We start from the raw sequence: 17,857 nt of genomic DNA, 5'->3' as shown, positions 1-17,857 counted from the left end.
GTGGAGGTGCATGCACTCAAAAGCCCAATTGGCCTTATTATCCGGGAAGGTCTTATTTTCAGGGAAACAGGGTACCAGAGTATGCTTCCAGGTGATGCTTTCCACTTCACTGGGGATGGTGGTGTGGGAGGGAGGAAATCTATGTAGCTGTGTGCACGCATGTATGTAGCTTTCTAAGCAACCACAATTCTTGTGGAGGTGGGAATAGCCAATGTAACAATTTGGGAGGGAGGAAGAAGCAGCTTTGTACATTTCCCAAAGGATTTGTACATCCATAGTGTTAAATAGGAAAGCGAAGTGCCCTTCACGTCACTGGAGGAATAATAAATAAATAAAGAAACAAAAATCGGGATGATTCTGCAGGAATGCTAGTATGGAATATATTGCAGCAAAAGAATGACTCATCCAGAGCAGCCTCAAGACAAACAAATTTACCCTTTTTAAATTTCTCTAGGCAAATGCTTCCTTTACCAAATTCAATCCAAATTCTATATATATATAGAAACTTGGCAGCAGAGAAGAAGCACGCTTATCGGAATATCAGTTCACTTAAACGGGTGTGTAGTTTGACAAAGGCTCCGTGCTTAAGTTTTGTAGTGAATCAACCTGATCCTGGAATCAACTCGGTTGCCTCTTTGGGTCACTCAGCGGTTTCTAGATGCTCCTCACCATGAAAGCGCCAGGCACACGCAAGGCCACGATGCATTCGCTCCACACCATGAAAGCGCCAGGCACACGCAAGGCCACGATGCATCCGCTCTTCGCCAGGAAGTCCCAGGCACAAGCAAGTCCCCCCAAAATGAGAGAGTACCGACTCCCTGGTAGAGGGTATACATGTACAGTATTGGGTAAAAATCATCACACATGAAAATAAAGATCTTGATGGCCATACGAGAAGACATCACCACAGATTCTGCTTCCCCACAGTCCGTTTCATCTCTGAGACCAGGGCCCTGCCCTTGATTTGGAGGGTTTTTTTTTAAAAAAAGACCAAAAACCATCATTAAGTGCCTTAAAGTTGACATGAAATACTATCGAGCGTAATTTTTTTTTCAGTCGTTCATAAAAGGTATCATATATATATATACAAAACTGACCCCAACCAGCGAGGCCTTCTTTTCACAAACCAAGCCTTTCAGGATTAGAAAAAAAAACCCAGTGTTTGTAGAGTGTGCTTTAAAATCCAAAAATTCCAATTCTCAGGCTCGGTTGAGGAGGGTTGTCCTAAAAACAAAAAGACAAAAGGTTACTCTCATGGGCTCTTTTATGTGGCAGCAGCCAAAAAAGCGAAAAACATTCTTGGTTGTATAAACTGAGGCATGGAATCAAAATCATGAATAAGGTAAAGGTAAAGGTTCCCTTTGTACATATGTGCTAGTCATTCCCGACTCTAGAGGGCGGTGCTCATCTCCATTTCAAAGCCAAAGAGCCAGGGCTGTCCAAAGACGTCTCCATGGTCATGTGGCTGGCATGACTAAATACCGAAGGCGCACGGAATGCTCTTACGTTCCCACCAAAGGTGGTTCCTATTTTTCTACTTGCATTTTTCGAACTGCTTTCGAACTGCTAGGTTGGCAGAAGCTGGGGCAAGTAATGGGAGTTCACTCTGTTATGCAGCGCTAGGGATTCGTATGAATCCTTAGTAAGGCCACACCTGGAATCCTGTATCCAGTTTTGGTCTCCACATTACAAAAAAGATGTTAAGACTTTGGAAAAAGAAGAGCATCTCAGATGATTAAAGGCCTGGAGACTAAAACATATGAAGAACGGTTGCAAGGATCGAGTATGGCCACTGTAGAGAAAAGAAGGACCAGGGCGGGACATGGTTACAGTGTTCTAGTATTTGGGGGAGCTGCCACGAAGAAAAGGGGGTTACTTATTCTCCAAAGCACCGGAGGGCAGGACAAGAAACAATGGATGGAAACTAATCCAGCAACCTGGAACTAAGGAGAAACTTCCTAACAACGAGAACAATTAACCAGTGGAATGGCTTGCTTTCAGAAGTTGTGGGTACTCCATCCCTGGGGTCCCAAAGGTGCTTTTTCAAGAGGCAACTGGACTTTCTGTTTTTTCTTTGAAGACCTTTCGCTGAAGAAGCTTCTTGGATGAAAAGCAAAACAGCTTCAAAGAAAAATCAGAAATTTTAGTTGCCTCTTGGAAAAGCACCTTTGAGACAACCGTGATCTGAATGACTGAGAATCCCCATAGACATTCATCACTGGAGGTTTTTAAGAACAGACTGGACAACCAATTTAAAAAGGTATAGGCTCTCCTGCTTGAGCAGGGGTTGGACTAGAAGACTTCTAAGGTCACTTCCAGCTCTATTCTGACACTGGGGAAATGTACCCTCAAGTGACCTAAGAGAGCCCACACAACAATACAGGTTGCTATGCAACACACATACACAAGCAATTCTTGTGTCCACTGGTGTCTACTATATTTTTCCCATTTCTACTACACCTCCTTCTACTGCTTCTCCCAACTACTAGTATAGATGTTGGTCATTTTGTGTACATCTTGTCATCTCCCATCAACTAATGCTGTATGTTTTTAATGCTGATGAGAAATTAGACTATGTTAATGTGAAATCTCGGTTTCCCTTGACTTCCCGCTTAAGTTTTCCCTGAGAACCTCAAAAACCTGGTGGATGAATGAACAGAATAGCAGAGTTGGAAGGGACTTTGGAGGTCTTCTAGTCCAACCTCCTGCTCAAGCAGAAGACCCTGTACCATTCCTGACAAATAGCTGTCCAGTCCCTTCTTTAAAAAAAACCCACAACTTCTGGAGGCAACCTGTTCCACTGGTTAATTGTTCTCTCAGGAAATTTCTCCTGATTCCAAGTTGCTTCTCTCCTTGGTTAGTTTCCATCCATCGTTTCTTGTCTTGCCTTCTCTGGTGCTTTGGAAGATAAGTTGACCTCCTCTTCTTTGTGGCAGCCACTCAAATACTGGAAGACTTCTATCATGTCATCCCTAACCCTTGTCTTCGTTAGATGAGACATACCCAATCCCTGAAACTGTTCTTCATACATTTTTGTCTCCAGTCCCCTAAACATGAAATTTCATGCTTCCCTTATATAAGGAACACTGAAATTGTCCTTGTGTTCTGATTTCTGAAGATGATTTCCAGCCAGCCCTCAAAACATATGCTGAAAATTGTCTACAGGCGAAACTTTTCTATGTGCACACAATTTTGTTATTGTTCCCTTCCTGTGAAACATCTATAAAAGCAGTCCAAACCCACAGGGCCTGTTTACGCTTTATGTGGAATTAAGTCCAGTGAGTAGAAAGCAGACCACTAATCCCTGAATAATTCAGAACTCTCCCATTGGATCGCTTCTCTGTTGGGAAAAGATAAAAATGGGGTTCCTGTATTACCGTATTTTGCAGAGTATAAGACGCTCAGAAATATAAGATGCACCTAGCTTTTGGGGAGGAAAACAAGAAAAAAAAGGCCTATGCCTCCCAGCAATTTGCCTCCCTTCAGCAAGCAACAAACGGCCTGCTTTAGTGTCAGTTTAGCCTGATTAGCACAAGGGGGGGAAAATCTGCCTCTGGCTCCCAGCAATTTGCCTACTTGCAGCAAACAAGGTGTGTCCGTTTCAATATCAGCACAGCCTGATTAGCACAAGCAGCTGATTGTCAGTTGGATTGGCCTCCTGATGATCAGCTGTTTCAAGCTGCAGGGATTGCCATAGCCTATTACCGCCTCCATGTGCCCCATTTTTGGGGTCCGCATCTCTGTTTTTGGCACCCCATCTTTTGCCCGTTCTGGGCGGTGGGGATCAGAATGGTTCACACAGAGGCCGAAAATGGGGTGCCTGGAGGTGGCAATGGCATCCCTGCAGCCTGAAACAGCTGATAGTCGGGAGGCCAATCCAACGGACAATCAGCTGCTTGTGCTAATCAAGCTGTGCTGAAGCTGAAACTGAAACAGGCTGTTTGCTATTTGCTGCAAGGAGGCAAATTGCTGGGAGGCAGAGGCCAAAGGGTGCTGGCTGATGGATGGGTGGGACTACATTCGATGTATAAGACTCACCCAAATTTTCACCCTCTTTTAGGGTGCATCTTATACTCCAAAAAATACGGTAAATCCTGAGATGGTAAAAGGAAGATAATGCTTCTTGGTGTTCCCCAAGTTAAAACGTGCACACCCAAATTAACACTTTATAAGTATTTTGGATCAGACATTTTAATACTTTTGACTGTCTTCATGCTTTTTACTGTTGTTATTGTTTTTAAATTTTTAAATTATAACCTATGTTTTGAATTATGAGCTGCCGACAATAGTTTGCTGTGAGATGGGCAGCTACAGAAAGCAAATAAATAGCAATAGCAAAAGCAGTCTAAGTGGAAGGTTGGAAGGTTGGAAGGCTGAGTCAACCTTGAACCTGGTGGGATTTGAACTGCCAAATTTCAGGCAGCTGGCAGAAGTAGCCTGCAGTACTGCACTCTAACCACTGTGCCACCAAAGCTAAATAAATAAATACTTCCTGGAAACCTTAAAATGAGAACATTGGGGAGAAAAAGCTTAACTCAGTCTTTGGTCTCAGTCTTTGGTCTACCATTAAAACTTTAAAATTTCATCTGCAGCAGGATGAAAGGTCAGGAAGTGACCACAACTTTAGGACTGAAAGATGCATTCTGGCCCATGTAAAAAGGGGGGCAGGGCTCTGATCCCATCTTGGTGACCATCATCTCAACCTCTGTCCATGTTCCTGAGGACCTCCTGATTTAAATACCATAGTCATCTCCCCCTTCTCAACAAAGAAGCAAAGTTTCCTTCTTTATTTAGAAGTAAATAAAGTTCACATCACCATTTAGAAAGTGGTGGGAAAGGTTGTGGCTTTGACTTGGTCTAGGATGGTTGTCGGCTTGGCCACTGGAAGAACTAGAGAGGCAAGTCAGTCTTTGAATGTTCTCCTTTCCTTTAGGGCAAATAGGGCAATACTTGTGCAGTTTTGTTTTCCTGAGTACGAGAAGCTTTACTTTGCATAATGGCTAACTCGCCTTTTTGGCTTTGTTCAAGCAACAACTTTGCTTCCTGTTTATCAATAACCGTGATTACCTGAGAGTCTTCCAGCTGTCTTTCTCCATGTGATTTTCTGGACCTTCGCTTTCAAATGAGGCAATAAACAAAGCTGGAGGAGGGAGAGAAAGACAGACAAGTTGATCAGTTTGGGATGATAATATTGTCAGAAATATGCCATCTGGAGCTGGTTAGGTAGATACGTAAGTAGGTAGGTAGATAGGTATAGATTGATATAGATTGATACATAGAGAAAGAGGTGATAGAGAGAAGGGGGATAAAGATAAATAGATGATAGGTAGAGAGGTAGGTAGATAGAGCGATAGAGAGATGGATGGATGGATAATAGGTAGGTAGGTAGAGAGGTAGGTGGATAGAATAGGATAGACAGAGAGACAGAAAGATAGATAGATATAGAGATGGATGGATGATAGGTAGGTAGGTAGGTAGGTAGGTAGGTAGATAAGTAGATAGAATAGAATACTGTAGATAGGATAGATAGATAGATAGATAGATAGATAGATAGATAGATAGATAGATAGATAGATAGATAGATAGATAGATAGATAGATAGATAGATGATAGATAGATAGATATGGATGGATTGATGATAGGTAGGTAGAGAGATAGAAAGGTAGGTAGATAGGATAGATAGACAGACAGACAGAGACACATATTCTATCAAATGTGGTTAGTTTTGTTCTCTTCTTTATTGACCTCAATCCTACTTCTCTAGAATGACATTATGGTCAACAGACCCATTGCCTCCATTCTTCCAACTGAAACACCATCAGCTGAAAAAATGATACAATGGAAAGAATAGAATAGAAAGCATCCCATGCATTTTTGTGATTTAGGCTTACATTGCTCTGGAAAGGGTTTGGCCTTTCCTGCTTAATTCTATAGTTCTTCTGTACTTGCAGAAAGTGTAAATGTGAGAGATTCAAAGGCAGTTGTGGGGAACTATTCTTCTTTTTTTAAGAATAACTCCCCCTGCCCCTCCCGCCCCAGAGTCTCACCTTCTTCACTGTAAATAGGTGCAGTGAGCAGATAGCTCTGAATCTTCCTGTCCTTCTCGAAAGGACATTCCACCTGTTTCCATGTGACAAAGTCATGGATTTGCCTTGAAATTTCCCAGAATTTCTGCAGGAGATCCACACCGACCGAAAACAAATGGGAATTAGTATTGTTAACATCATGGAATCAAAAGAATCTCTCTATCCACATTAAAACATCCCGAATAGATGGCTGCTTTGTTATCCCTGTCAGGAAAGCTCTCCATATTTCTAAGCTGGTCCTCTCCTTGGTTAATATCCATCCATTGCTTCTTGTCTGGCCTTGCTTTGGTCAAGGGGAGGAGGACAAACAGTCCTCAGGACTTCCCTACACCTTCCTTGATTATTGCTTCTCAATTCCTATTCCTGTTAGGATCACTTTAGCTTGTGTGCCACTGCAATCTGTTTTTCTCCCATGAAATCAAGACTTTGTCCTGCATGCAGGATGCTAAGATGAGCAAAGTGTCAATAACGTTATTCTATTCTATATTCTACTCTACCCTACCCTACCCTATCCTATTCTACATTCTATTCCTATTCCCATTCCATTCTACATTCTATATTTCATTCCATTCTATTCTACGTTCTGTTCTACATTCTATTCCTGTTCTATTATTTCTCTTTTCCATTCCCATTCCCAATTCTATTTTATTCTATTCTATATTCTACTCCACCCTACCCTACCCTATCCTATTCTACATTCTATTCCTATTCCCATTCCATTCCATTCTACATTCTATATTCCATTCCATTCTATTCTACGTTCTGTTCTACATTCTATTCCTGTTCTATTATTTCTCTTTTCCATTCCCATTCCCAATTCTATTTTATTCTATTCTATTTTCTATTTTATTCTATTCTATATTCTACTCCACCCTACCCTACCCTATCCTATTCTACATTCTATTCCTATTCCCATTCCATTCCATTCTACATTCTATATTTCATTCCATTCTATTCTACGTTCTGTTCTACATTCTATTCCTGTTCTATTATTTCTCTTTCCCATTCCCATTCCCATTCCCAATTCTATTTTATTCTATTCTATTTTCTATTTTATTCTATTCTATATTCTACTGTACCCTACTCTATCCCATTCTACATTCTATTCCTATTCCATTCCATTCTACATTCTGTTTTACATTCGATTCCTATTCTATTCCATTCCCATTCCCATTCTATTATTTCCCTATTCTATTCTATTCTATTCTATTCTATTCTATTCCATTCCATTCTAGATTTTTACCAAATGGAGTATCTACCAGCTTAAAACCAGTTGTGAAATGCATGCAGTTGTGAAAAATTTCTAAATGCTGTAATCCCCACGTGGAGCCCTGAGGCTTTACGTATCCTTGAGGATAGTAATGAAAACAAAAGCTAGCATAAAAGTAGTGAAATCCTCCCCTTTTTTTAAGGGAGCACTTTCCTCCCCCCCACATTCATCCCACTTATTGCATGCCGCATGCATTCATTGTAGATTGCAAAAGGCTGCTTACCTTGAAGTTGATTTGTCCATTCGGCAGGTGGTTGGTGTGTATCTTATGCAGGAAGTAGATATCTTTAATGAACAGATTAAAAACAGGGATGACAATTTTCTCCCGGCTGCTGTGTGCTGTCAGAGATCTCTGTGCCGCGCCTTGGAGAGCTGTCCGATAGTTACAAAAGTTGCTGGAGGGATCCATGTGATGCTATTTGCAAAGAACGATAAGAAGCAGGGGCTTAATGTCTGCAGAGATTCTCAGTCGTCCAGACTGACCCGAACACGCTTTTTCAAGAGGCTACTGGACTTTTGGGTTTTTTTTTTCTTTGAAGACATTTCGCTTCTCATCCAAGAAGCTTCTTCAGCTCTGATTGTTTTTTATTTATTTTATTTATTTGTTTTGTTAAGCATGAATAAGATGATAGATATAAAGTATATACAAGATTATGAATACATGAAATGAATACGAATACAACGGAATATTAGGACAGGGATGGTAGGCACATTGGTGCGCTTATGCACGCCCCTTACAGACCTCTTAGGAATGGGGTGAGGTCAACAGTAGACAGTCTAAGGTTAAAGTTTTAGGGGTTTGGGGAAGAAACCACAGAGTCAGGTAGAGCATTCCAGGCATCGACCACGCTGTTACTGAAGTTGTATTTTCTGCAATTGGGTTTGGAGCGGTTTACCATAAGTTTGTATCTATTGTTGTGGTTGAAGCTGATGTTTTCATTGATAGATAGAACATTGTAGCAGATAGTTTTATGTACTACGCTGAGGTCAGACCGAAGGTGGCGTAGTTCTAAGTTGTCTAAGCCCAAAATTTCAAGTTTGGTGGCATAAGGGATTCTGTTGCGAGCAGTGCAGTGGAGGACTCTTCTTGTAAATATCTCTGGATTCACTCAATTTTGTCAATGTCTGATATGCAGTGTGGGTTCCAGACAGATGAGCTGTATTCAAGAATTGGTCTAGCAAATGTTTTGTATACTCTGGTTAGTACAGTGTTACCAGAGGAGAAGCTACGCACCATAAACCAGTCCATTACCCTCCACTTAGAGACAAACAACCTGCTCTCTAACTAACCATTTGGTTTCAGAAAAAAATTGTCCTGGAATCTACAACTCCTACACTGCAAAAACATATGAACTACATAACTTGACCAAGGCAAAACAATAGATGCAATTTACATAGACTTCTGTAAAGCCTTTGATTCAGTAGTACATGACAAACTAGTTCTAAAACTAAAATCTTATGGCATTTCTGGACCCCTGCATAACTGGATAACTGTGTTCCTGTCAAACAGGCAACAAGTGGTCAAAATAGGGAGCGCCCTATCAAATCCTACATCTGTTAACAGCGGTGCTCCCCAAGTTAGCATTTTAGGAGCAACACTTCATACTTTACATAAATGACCCCTGTGATCACATTATTAGCAACTGCGTTCTCTTCACTGATGATGTAAAACTATTCAACACCACTGACGATACTGCTACTGTTCAGAAAGACCTTGACTATGTGTCACAATGATCAAACAATTGGCAACTTCAAATCTCAACCAACAAATGTAGACAGCTGGTTATTTGCATCCTTTTAGAGGATCATTGAAGCACTTGGGGGTTTATCTGTGTCCTCAGGGTCATCAGAGTGGTGCTAATGGTTCCTGTAGTCTGCAATATTTTTTTGGAAATCTGTTCATACTCCCACACCATTCGAAGGGTGTTCATTCCAAATGTTCATCCCTGGGGAAAAAGCCCCTTTGGGACAACCATGACCTGGATGACTGAGAATCTCTACACGCTATGCAATTTGGGATGAACACCCGAAGTTTTACAGCACTGAAAAAAAGTGGCGCTTTTCAGAGTTATGATCTATCCAGCATCCCCATGGTCATATATTTGACATTCAGATGCTTGTCAACTGACTCACAATTACGATGGTTGCAATGTCCTGGGGTCATGAGACAGAAATTCCAGTTGCCTCTTGAAAAAAAAAGCACCTTTGGGACCAAATCCTTTTTATTTTCATTGAGATAGCTTAAAAAGGTAAAGGTAAAGGTTCCCCTTGCACATACGTGCTAATCATTCCTGACTCTAGGGGACAGTGCTCATCTCTGTTTCAAAGCCGAAGAGCCAGCACTGTCCAAAGATGTCTCTGTGGTCATGTGACCAGCATGACTAAACGCCGAAGGTGCATGGAACACTGTTACCTCCCCACCAAAGGTGGTTCCTATTTTTCTACTTGCATTTTTAAATACTTTGGAACTACTAGGTTGGCAGAAGCTGGGACAAGTAACGGGAGCTCACTCCATTATGCGGCGCTAGGGATTCGAACCACCAAACTGCTGACCTTCGGATCAACAAGCTCAGCGTCCTAGCCACTGAGCCACCACGTCCCTTAGTGAGATGGCTTGCGGTTTGTTAAATCCTGAATATAATTCTCCACCAGATGGCAGGCTTTCATGAGGTGTGATTAAAAACGAAAATGAAATGAAAAGTAAGATAGGTGGATTATGAGTGGTCACCTCCTTGTCTTTCAAACGCTATCCGCTTCAGCCACTGTATGAACATTGTTATGGGTGGAAGAGGAACCTTCCAGCATGATATGGAAAATTTCCCTCTTCCAACTGATGAAAATATGTTTTAAAAAATGCACCAAGAAAGGCAGATTTTTAGCCAATCGAGGCACACCTGCTGGAGTGTCTGCTGACAACTGAGGAAATTCTTTATATCCAGTTTGATTGAAATTTGATTGATTTAAAGATTTGGAAGGAAGAGCTTATTCCTTACTAATTCATGCTTGCTCTGCTCTTCTGTTCCCTAACTCTAAGCAGGGAACTATGGTTAAGCCCACCTCTTGTGCTGTTGTATTGTGGCTTGTCCTTGCTTTTCAAAATGAAAATGAAAAAGAATCCGCTGAGTGAAAAACCTTAACCCAATGCAGCAAGGTATGAAATATTTACCTCTAAAACATCAAATTTGGCTGTTTTCACTTTGGACCATGTTTTCTTTAGTCGGGCAACAGGACTCAAATTCATGCCAGCTGCAAAAGAGAGAAAGAAAGAAAAGGAAAGAAGGAAGGAAAGAGAGAGAGGTGGGGAGAGAGAGAAAGAGAGAGAGAGAGAAGGACATGGGGGAGAGAAAGAAAGAAAAGGGGGAGAGAGAAAAATAGGGGAAAAGAAAGAAAGGAAAAGAAAGAAAGGAAAGAAAAAGAAGGAAAGGGAGGAAGAAACAAAAAAGTAAAAGAAAAGAAGAGAAGGAGGGAAGGAAAAGAAACAAGAAATGAAGAAAGAAAGAGAGAAGCAGAGAGAAATGGAAAGTGAGAAGAAGGAACAAAGAAAAAAGTGAGAAAGAAAAGTATTTTTAAATCCAAATAATTTGCTATATTTCGGCATGCATTTCAAATGCTTTTCTAGCAACAATGGTCTTTCATAAAACTTCAGTCAGGACTCTCTTGACTTGTGTCAAATGGAAGCTTCTGCAGACATGTGGATTGTCCTAAGCACATTAAATGTTCAGAAGCCAAGGGGTCAAAATGTTCTCAAGCCCCTCGCCCTTCGCCCCTGGCTTCTGCATTCTATATTCCTCCAATCCACCTTGAGGTGTTAAGTATTGGTATGTCACACCTTCTAGCAAATTGAATCATACTCTTTCAAGCAGATGCCCCAATCCTCCTATACCTTTTCGATAAACCTACTGCTTTCCCATCTAACAGAGGTCTTCCTGGCTTCCTTTCTTTCTTGGGCACATCATCATCTGTTTTACAGTGACAATAACTTTCTCTCTGAATCCCTGCGTTGAGCAAATCCTGCCCTCCAAACCAGTGGTGAAATTCAATTTTTTTCCTTATTGGTTCTGTGGGCGTGGCTTGGTGGGTGTGGTGTGGCTTGGTGGGTGTGGCTTGGTAGGCGTGGCAGGGGAAGGATACTGCAAAATCTCCATTCCCACCCCACTCTGGGGCCAGGCAGAGGTGGCATTTGCCGGTTCTCCAAACTACTCAAAATATCCACTACCAGGACCTGTCAGTACCTGCTGGATTTCAATTCTGCTCCAAACCCCAACTTTTACAACAATGGGGAACCAAAGGTTTTGAACATTAAGCAGACTAAGCACATGTTTAGGGCACCAGGCCCAAGGGGGCACCATGAAGTTGAGAAAAAAAACCCAATGAAGATTTGTCCAGTATGTACAAAGGAGGGGTGGGGGCACCAGGTTTTATCAGTGTTTAGAGTACCAGTGTGTATATATGGGGATCATTACACAGGATCAGTTAATAATATAGATGCAGAGCAGTTAATATTAGTAGGAGATGACACCGATGTTCCAAATAGCTAACTTGCATTCTCAGGCTAAGCTTTTATCTACTCAATCCTCTTTTTTTTTTTACTAATGCTGTGACACCCACAGAGACCTTACTCACAAATAATGGCCATCATGGAGTTGAAATTCCCAATGTTGAAGCATTCTCTTGCCACATCAATGAAAAATTCCACAATTCTTGTTCGTTGCTTTTTCTTCACCACCTGAAACATTAAAAGGATGTTCGGTGAGAAGAGGGGAACCGTACTAATCATCTCCTTTTAATGACCCCCCATAATCCCTTGCGGGGTGGAGTCTGGGCAATGGAATAAAGCTAAGTGTTTACTGGCCAGATGCCCATCTTGTCACCAATGCGGATTTTCCCCCCCCAGCAGAAATATTCTCATTGTGCCCAGAGACAGAAATAATTGCCTCTACCTAGGATTGAACTCACAGCCTCCTGATTGTGAGGTGAGACCTCTACCTCTAGGCCACTTGGGAACCATACTAATACCACAGGAATATCAAACTAATAGCAGAGGCAACACATTTGTTGGAAAATTAACAGGATCAATTCCATTTTTCATGGAAGTCTTCGGGGTTAGGCAGTAAGTTGAGTTTCTCCTCTCTCTTTTAGGAAAACACCAAATCCTGCATGTTGAGTGGTTAGGAGCTAACTGTGATCCCCTGCTTCAGGTATTCAGGGTCTTAAGTGCTTCTGAACTAGCAAGAATTCAAATAATTTCCTTCTAATCAGGACAAGGAATGCGTGAAAAAAAACGCCTCTGGTGAGCTAAATGCTGAAAAGTATTTAAATTTTCTAGCCTTAAAGAAAGCAACTGCCAAATACCTTGTCCTGCCTCTAAAAAGGGAAGATTGCTTTGATCCTGTAGGGTCATTATGACACCGAGAAGCCATAATCCAGCTTTTTAAGTGTCATACTTGATGCAGAACATATTCTACCCTAAAACAAAACATTCCTCGCTTCAAATATGCAAATAAATGAAACCAATAAGCTTAAAAGCTGATTTGATTTGACTTAATTACAAGCGCTGTTGAATTCAGGTTTGGATTATCTCCCGATTACATAGTTTATTACACAGATCCCACAAGGACTTTGAGATATTTCCTCCCAACCAGGCTCTTAGGTCAACAATGACAATTATCCTTTAATACACCGAGGTGCTTTTCTGCATAAAATATGAGCAATCAGCTGAGAACGAGCCACGCAATGCATTTCATATCTGACCATGCTCTACTTGGCCATTTGGAGGTCTCTGATAACCAGAGACTGTCCAGATTGACCAATATGATGGAGGGATATCTGCAACAAACTCTTAATTCCCCACCCCCCTGCTCTTTTGGTTTTGAAGATTGTGGTTTGAGTGGCGGGTATTAAGAGCCAAGGCAACTGTTCTACTGTCTCATCTGTATCCAAAGCAAGGAAGAGCTGTGTATCACACCGATGACATTTCCCTCTGAATTCAAAAGGTTCTCCATCCATGGTTCCATGTTGATGTTGAAAAGTAGAAGGCAGAGGTGGGCTTCACATAATTTAACAACCGGTTTGCCTGTTGTGGCCCACCAATGGCCAGCGGAACTGGCAGCAGAGTCGGACAGTGAGGAGGTTGGGGAGGAGCATGGGCCAGTCCTGGAGGCTGGGGAAGGGTCGGACGAGGGCTCTGGACCAGAGGCAGAGACGGGTCCAAGGCCATCCGGCAATGATCAGTTGCTTACGGAGATGGACAGCAGTGAGGCAGAGGAACAGCTGGAGCCTGTTCCCAGTGTGCGCATGCACAGAGCTGCCAGAAGAAAAGAATAACTCAGAAATCAGGATCGACTTGGGAGTAAAGTCATAAGTGGAAGGTGATTGCCCCCTCCCATAGGAAATAAAAGAGGAGTGAAAGGGGAGTGGGCTTTTGCAGGAAACAATTTGTTTGTTCAGTCGTTAGATTAGTTTCAGGAGTGTGAAGATCTGTCCGTGAATCTCAGAGACTCTGGGCCCAGTCTTTCCTTGCACAGCACCTCATTTGGAAAATATTCACATGGCAGCTTTCCAAGATAGATAAGGTCTGTAGTCATAAATATTCCTTTCAAATACTGTTTGCCAGGCCTCGCTGAATATAAATGAGAAGAATTCACATTTGTTTAATAAAAGGGGTTTTATTTTTGTCGGTACCAGGAATCTGCTTCATGCTTTTTGGGGAAGCCTAGGTCATAACATTGCCTAGTGCAGAACCAAAAATGTGTGTGTGTCTTCTGCGCTTGCGCGCAGCTGAAGCAGGAGACCTTATTACCATTTCAGACAAAGGGTTGTCCAGTCTCTTCTTAAACACTTCTGGTGATGAAGCACCCACAACTTCTGAAGGCAAGCTGTTCTACTGGTTTATTGTCCTCCCTATTAGAAAGTTTTTCCTTAATTCCAGGTTGCTTCTCTCCTTGATTAGTTTCCACCCATCGATTCTTGTCTTGCCTTCTGGTGCCTTGAAAAATAAGTTGACCCGTCTTCTTTGTGGCAGCCCCTCAAACACTGGAAGACATGTCACCCCTAGTCCTTCTTTTCTCCAGACTAGCCATACCCAAATCCTGCAAAGGTTCTTCATATGTTTTAGTCTCCAGGCCTTTAATCATCTTAGTTGCTCTTCTCTGCATTTTTTTCCAAAGTCTCAACATCTTTTTTGTAATGCAGGGACCAAAATTGGATGCAGGATTACAGGTGTGGCTTTACTAAGGCTTAATAAATCGGTCCTAATGCTTCGTGTGAATTTGATTCACTTCTCCAATAGCAGGCAATTTTGGAAAAGTGTATGATAACCTGGAAAAGAGACTGATAATGTCTTAACTCTCCAGCATGAATCAGGTCTAAGTACTTCAATGAAAGTCACAGCTAAATAAAGAAAAGCATATTTAAGGTCGACAGGAGTGTTCTGCTTGCATGTGAATCTCAAAACAGAGACATTGCACCGGTCAGGAGAACATCCATTCCCCAGTTCTTTTTCCCCTGTGGATCCTTACCTTACAAATCTCTGTCGCCACCAACATACTGAGGCAGTTAAACCAATTGTCGTAGGCTTCAAGAGTGTAGGTCTTCGTAACATCGCTTCGGCACTAAAAAAAAATCAAACATCCGCAGTTAGACCTGAATTGAAATGAGGATACCGCTTCCAACAAAGTCTTTGTCTCATCTTCATAAGTAAGCCCAGCTTAGATAAATGTGTAACAGATTAACAGAGTTGGAAGGGACCTTGTAAGTCATCCAGTCCAACCCACCCACCCACCCAAACAGGAGACCTTACACCATTTCTGACAGATGGCAGTCCAGTCTCTTCTTGAAAGCTTAGTATAGCATTTTTAGTAGTTTAGTACTTTAAAAAAAAAAAAAAAGGATGTCTCCCAAATAGCAACCTGCTTTTAGGAGATTCTGAGTGTGCGTGCAAAACAGTGATAGGATTTTCACAGTCCAAATGTACACCCTGTCTATAGGTAGTCCTTGCACTCCCCCATGAATTGGCCTTTTGTCACCATTCCTATGTAGGTCTTCCAGATTATTTTTCTTGATTATTTAAGAAAATTTGTATGGCCGCCCCACCAGGATATTCAGCTGGTTCTCTCCGGTTTGGGCGAACTGATAGTGGTGGCTGCATGAGGCCCCGTTCACCCACCATAATGTAATGTGTGAGCACTCTGCATGCACAGACGCAGTGCGTGTGAGCAAATCATGCACGCATGTGCACACACATTTGTGAACTGGTAGGGAGGGTAAATGAATCCCACCACTGTACCCCACTCATTCTTAGTAGCTCTGGGAACTAGAGCCGAGGTGGCGCAGTGGTTAAATGCAGCATTGCAGGCTACTTCAGCTGACTGCAGATCTGCAGTTCAGCGGTTCAAATCTCACCGGCTCAGGGTTGACTCAGCCTTCCATCCTTCTGAGGTGGGTAAAATGAGGACCCGGATTGTTGTTGGGGGCAATATGCTGACTCTGTAAACCGCTTAGAGAGGGCTGAAAGCCCTATGAAGCAGTATATAAGTCTAACTGCTATTGCTATTGCTAACTTACATTATTATTTTTTTAAAACACACAATATAGAAACAATAAAAACAATAACCCACAACCCAACCCCCACAATAACAATAAAATGATCCACTTGATGGGCTCCATCCCACTCTGGGGTTCTCCAAGCCTGTTGGAAATGCCAGGTCTTCAGGGCCTTGCAATGAGGGTCAAAGTGGGGGCCAGTCTAATTTCTGAAGGGATGATGCTCCACAGGGAGGGAGCCACCACAGAGAAGGCCCTTCTTCTGGGTCTCACCAGATGGACCATCTTAAAAGAGGGGAACCCACTTGGTAGGTTGGATAGATGTCACCAGGAAAGGATAGTCCTTCAGATAATCTGGTCCCAAGCCATGCAGGGCTTTGAAGGTGGCAACTGGCACCTTGAATTGTATCCGGAAGCAGTTCGGCAGTCAATGTAGCTCCCGCAGCCACATTGGCTGCCGATCTGCTTCCGGATACAATGACACCTCTGCACATCTGGATCCTCACAAAATCGTACGAGCTGCTGCATTTTGAACCAATTGAGGCTTCCTGATACTTTTCAAGAGCAGTCCCAGGAAGAGTCTGTTGCTATAGTCAAGACGGGTGGCGACTAGGGCATGACTAGAGTTTGTGGGTTAATCTTTCTATTTCCCATGTCCGCTTCATTCAAATTTTGAAACTCACCTTGTGGTTATCCAGAGAATCCACGTGACTGACTATCTGCATGAGATCTTCTGGGTAAATGTTGCTTACCCGCTCCTAAAACAAACAAAAAAAGATGATCAAGATCACAGATGTGCAAAGAAGACACCGATGTAACATTCAGAGGTGTGTTTTCATTCCAATGTAGACAACTGCCTATACACTTGGAACAAAGCCTTGTTTAAAAATGAACATTTTGTCTTAGTCTCATGAGCTTAGCTGTTTTTCATTCTTATATATGTTTGAGCAGTAAAGAGCTGGCAAGTGACAAGTTACACAAACTTTTTGAGTTCTGACAAAGCCGTTCTCTTGTTCTGACCTAGGTTTCCTTAACAAGCAAGAAGCAGAATCTTGGTCCCAGCAAAACCCCTTTTATTTACACAACTGTGAATTCCTTTCATTCATAGTCAGCAAAGCTTAGCAAACAGTCTTTCAGAGGAATAGTTATCAACATGCACCTTATCTCATTTGGCGAACTGCCAAAAAAACTAGTTTCCAAATGTAAGGCAAGGCAAAACTTGGCACAGAGTCTCTTATAGTTACAAACATATTTTTTCTCTCTTGACACAACCGAATGAACGAATTGTTTCCTGCAAAAGCCCTCTCCCCATTCACTCCTCTTTTGTTTCCCATGGGAGGAGCCCTCAAGGTGTGGCTTTACTCTTAAGTCGACCCTGCTTTCTTAGTTGTTCTTGTCTTCTGGCAGCTCTGTGCATGTGCACACTGGGAACAGGCTCCAGCTGTTCCTCTGCCTCACTGCTGTCTAGCTCCCTCTCTGCCTCCGATGCAGAGCCCCCGTCTGAGCTTTCCTCAGCCCTCAGGACTGGCCCATGTTCCTCCCCAACCTCCTCACTGTCCGACTCTGCTGCCAGTTCCGCAGGCCACTGGCAGGCCACAACACCTCTGTACTTGCCCATCATCTTCCTCCCCTCTTGGAGTAGCTTTTCTAAAACAGCTGGTCTCGAATCGGAGAATTTGGGATGTCATGAAGCAAAGACAGGACAAGGCAGGGCTCACTCACCAGTTCGATGTGTGTTAGCTGCTGCGCAAGGACCAGAGGGTCACAGCACACACTCAGAATGTCCTTCTGGGATGCCTGTGGCTTAGTCTTGAGGATGGCACCCTTCTCGGTCACCGGTTGGCGAAACTTTTCTCGGATCTCTTGGTACTGATTGCGGGCAGCAAGAGCCATCAGAAGATCTTGGGTCATCTGGCTGATGATCTTCTTGACTGTTCCATTTTCCTAATCCATAAAATAG

The 17,857-nt window shown here is 42.5% G+C and overlaps 1 protein-coding gene across 2 annotated transcripts in view; it reads right to left on the bottom strand.

Moving 5' to 3' along the window:
- Positions 1 to 352: 352 nt before the first annotated feature.
- Positions 353 to 17,857, bottom strand: part of RASGEF1A (RasGEF domain family member 1A) — a 109,976-nt gene continuing 92,471 nt past the window's right edge. For both annotated transcript variants that reach the window (XM_014069661.2, XM_087702247.1), the window contains exons 5-13: positions 17,620 to 17,841; positions 16,581 to 16,655; positions 14,874 to 14,966; positions 11,980 to 12,082; positions 10,523 to 10,602; positions 7,580 to 7,771; positions 6,048 to 6,171; positions 5,068 to 5,140; positions 353 to 1,224 (exon numbers count right to left, since the gene is read on the bottom strand). In XM_014069661.2, the coding sequence (XP_013925136.1) occupies positions 1,200 to 1,224; positions 5,068 to 5,140; positions 6,048 to 6,171; positions 7,580 to 7,771; positions 10,523 to 10,602; positions 11,980 to 12,082; positions 14,874 to 14,966; positions 16,581 to 16,655; positions 17,620 to 17,841 (987 nt within the window). In that variant the 3' untranslated portion in view covers positions 353 to 1,199. The remainder of the gene's footprint in view (positions 1,225 to 5,067; positions 5,141 to 6,047; positions 6,172 to 7,579; positions 7,772 to 10,522; positions 10,603 to 11,979; positions 12,083 to 14,873; positions 14,967 to 16,580; positions 16,656 to 17,619; positions 17,842 to 17,857) is intronic.

The sequence above is a fragment of the Thamnophis sirtalis genome, unplaced genomic scaffold, assembly GCF_051295495.1.
Source record: "Thamnophis sirtalis isolate CommonGarterSnake01/CBP01778 unplaced genomic scaffold, rThaSir2_p1.2 scaffold_15, whole genome shotgun sequence".
NCBI lineage: Eukaryota > Metazoa > Chordata > Lepidosauria > Squamata > Natricidae > Thamnophis > Thamnophis sirtalis.
This window is presented reverse-complemented; position numbering and strand designations above follow the sequence as displayed.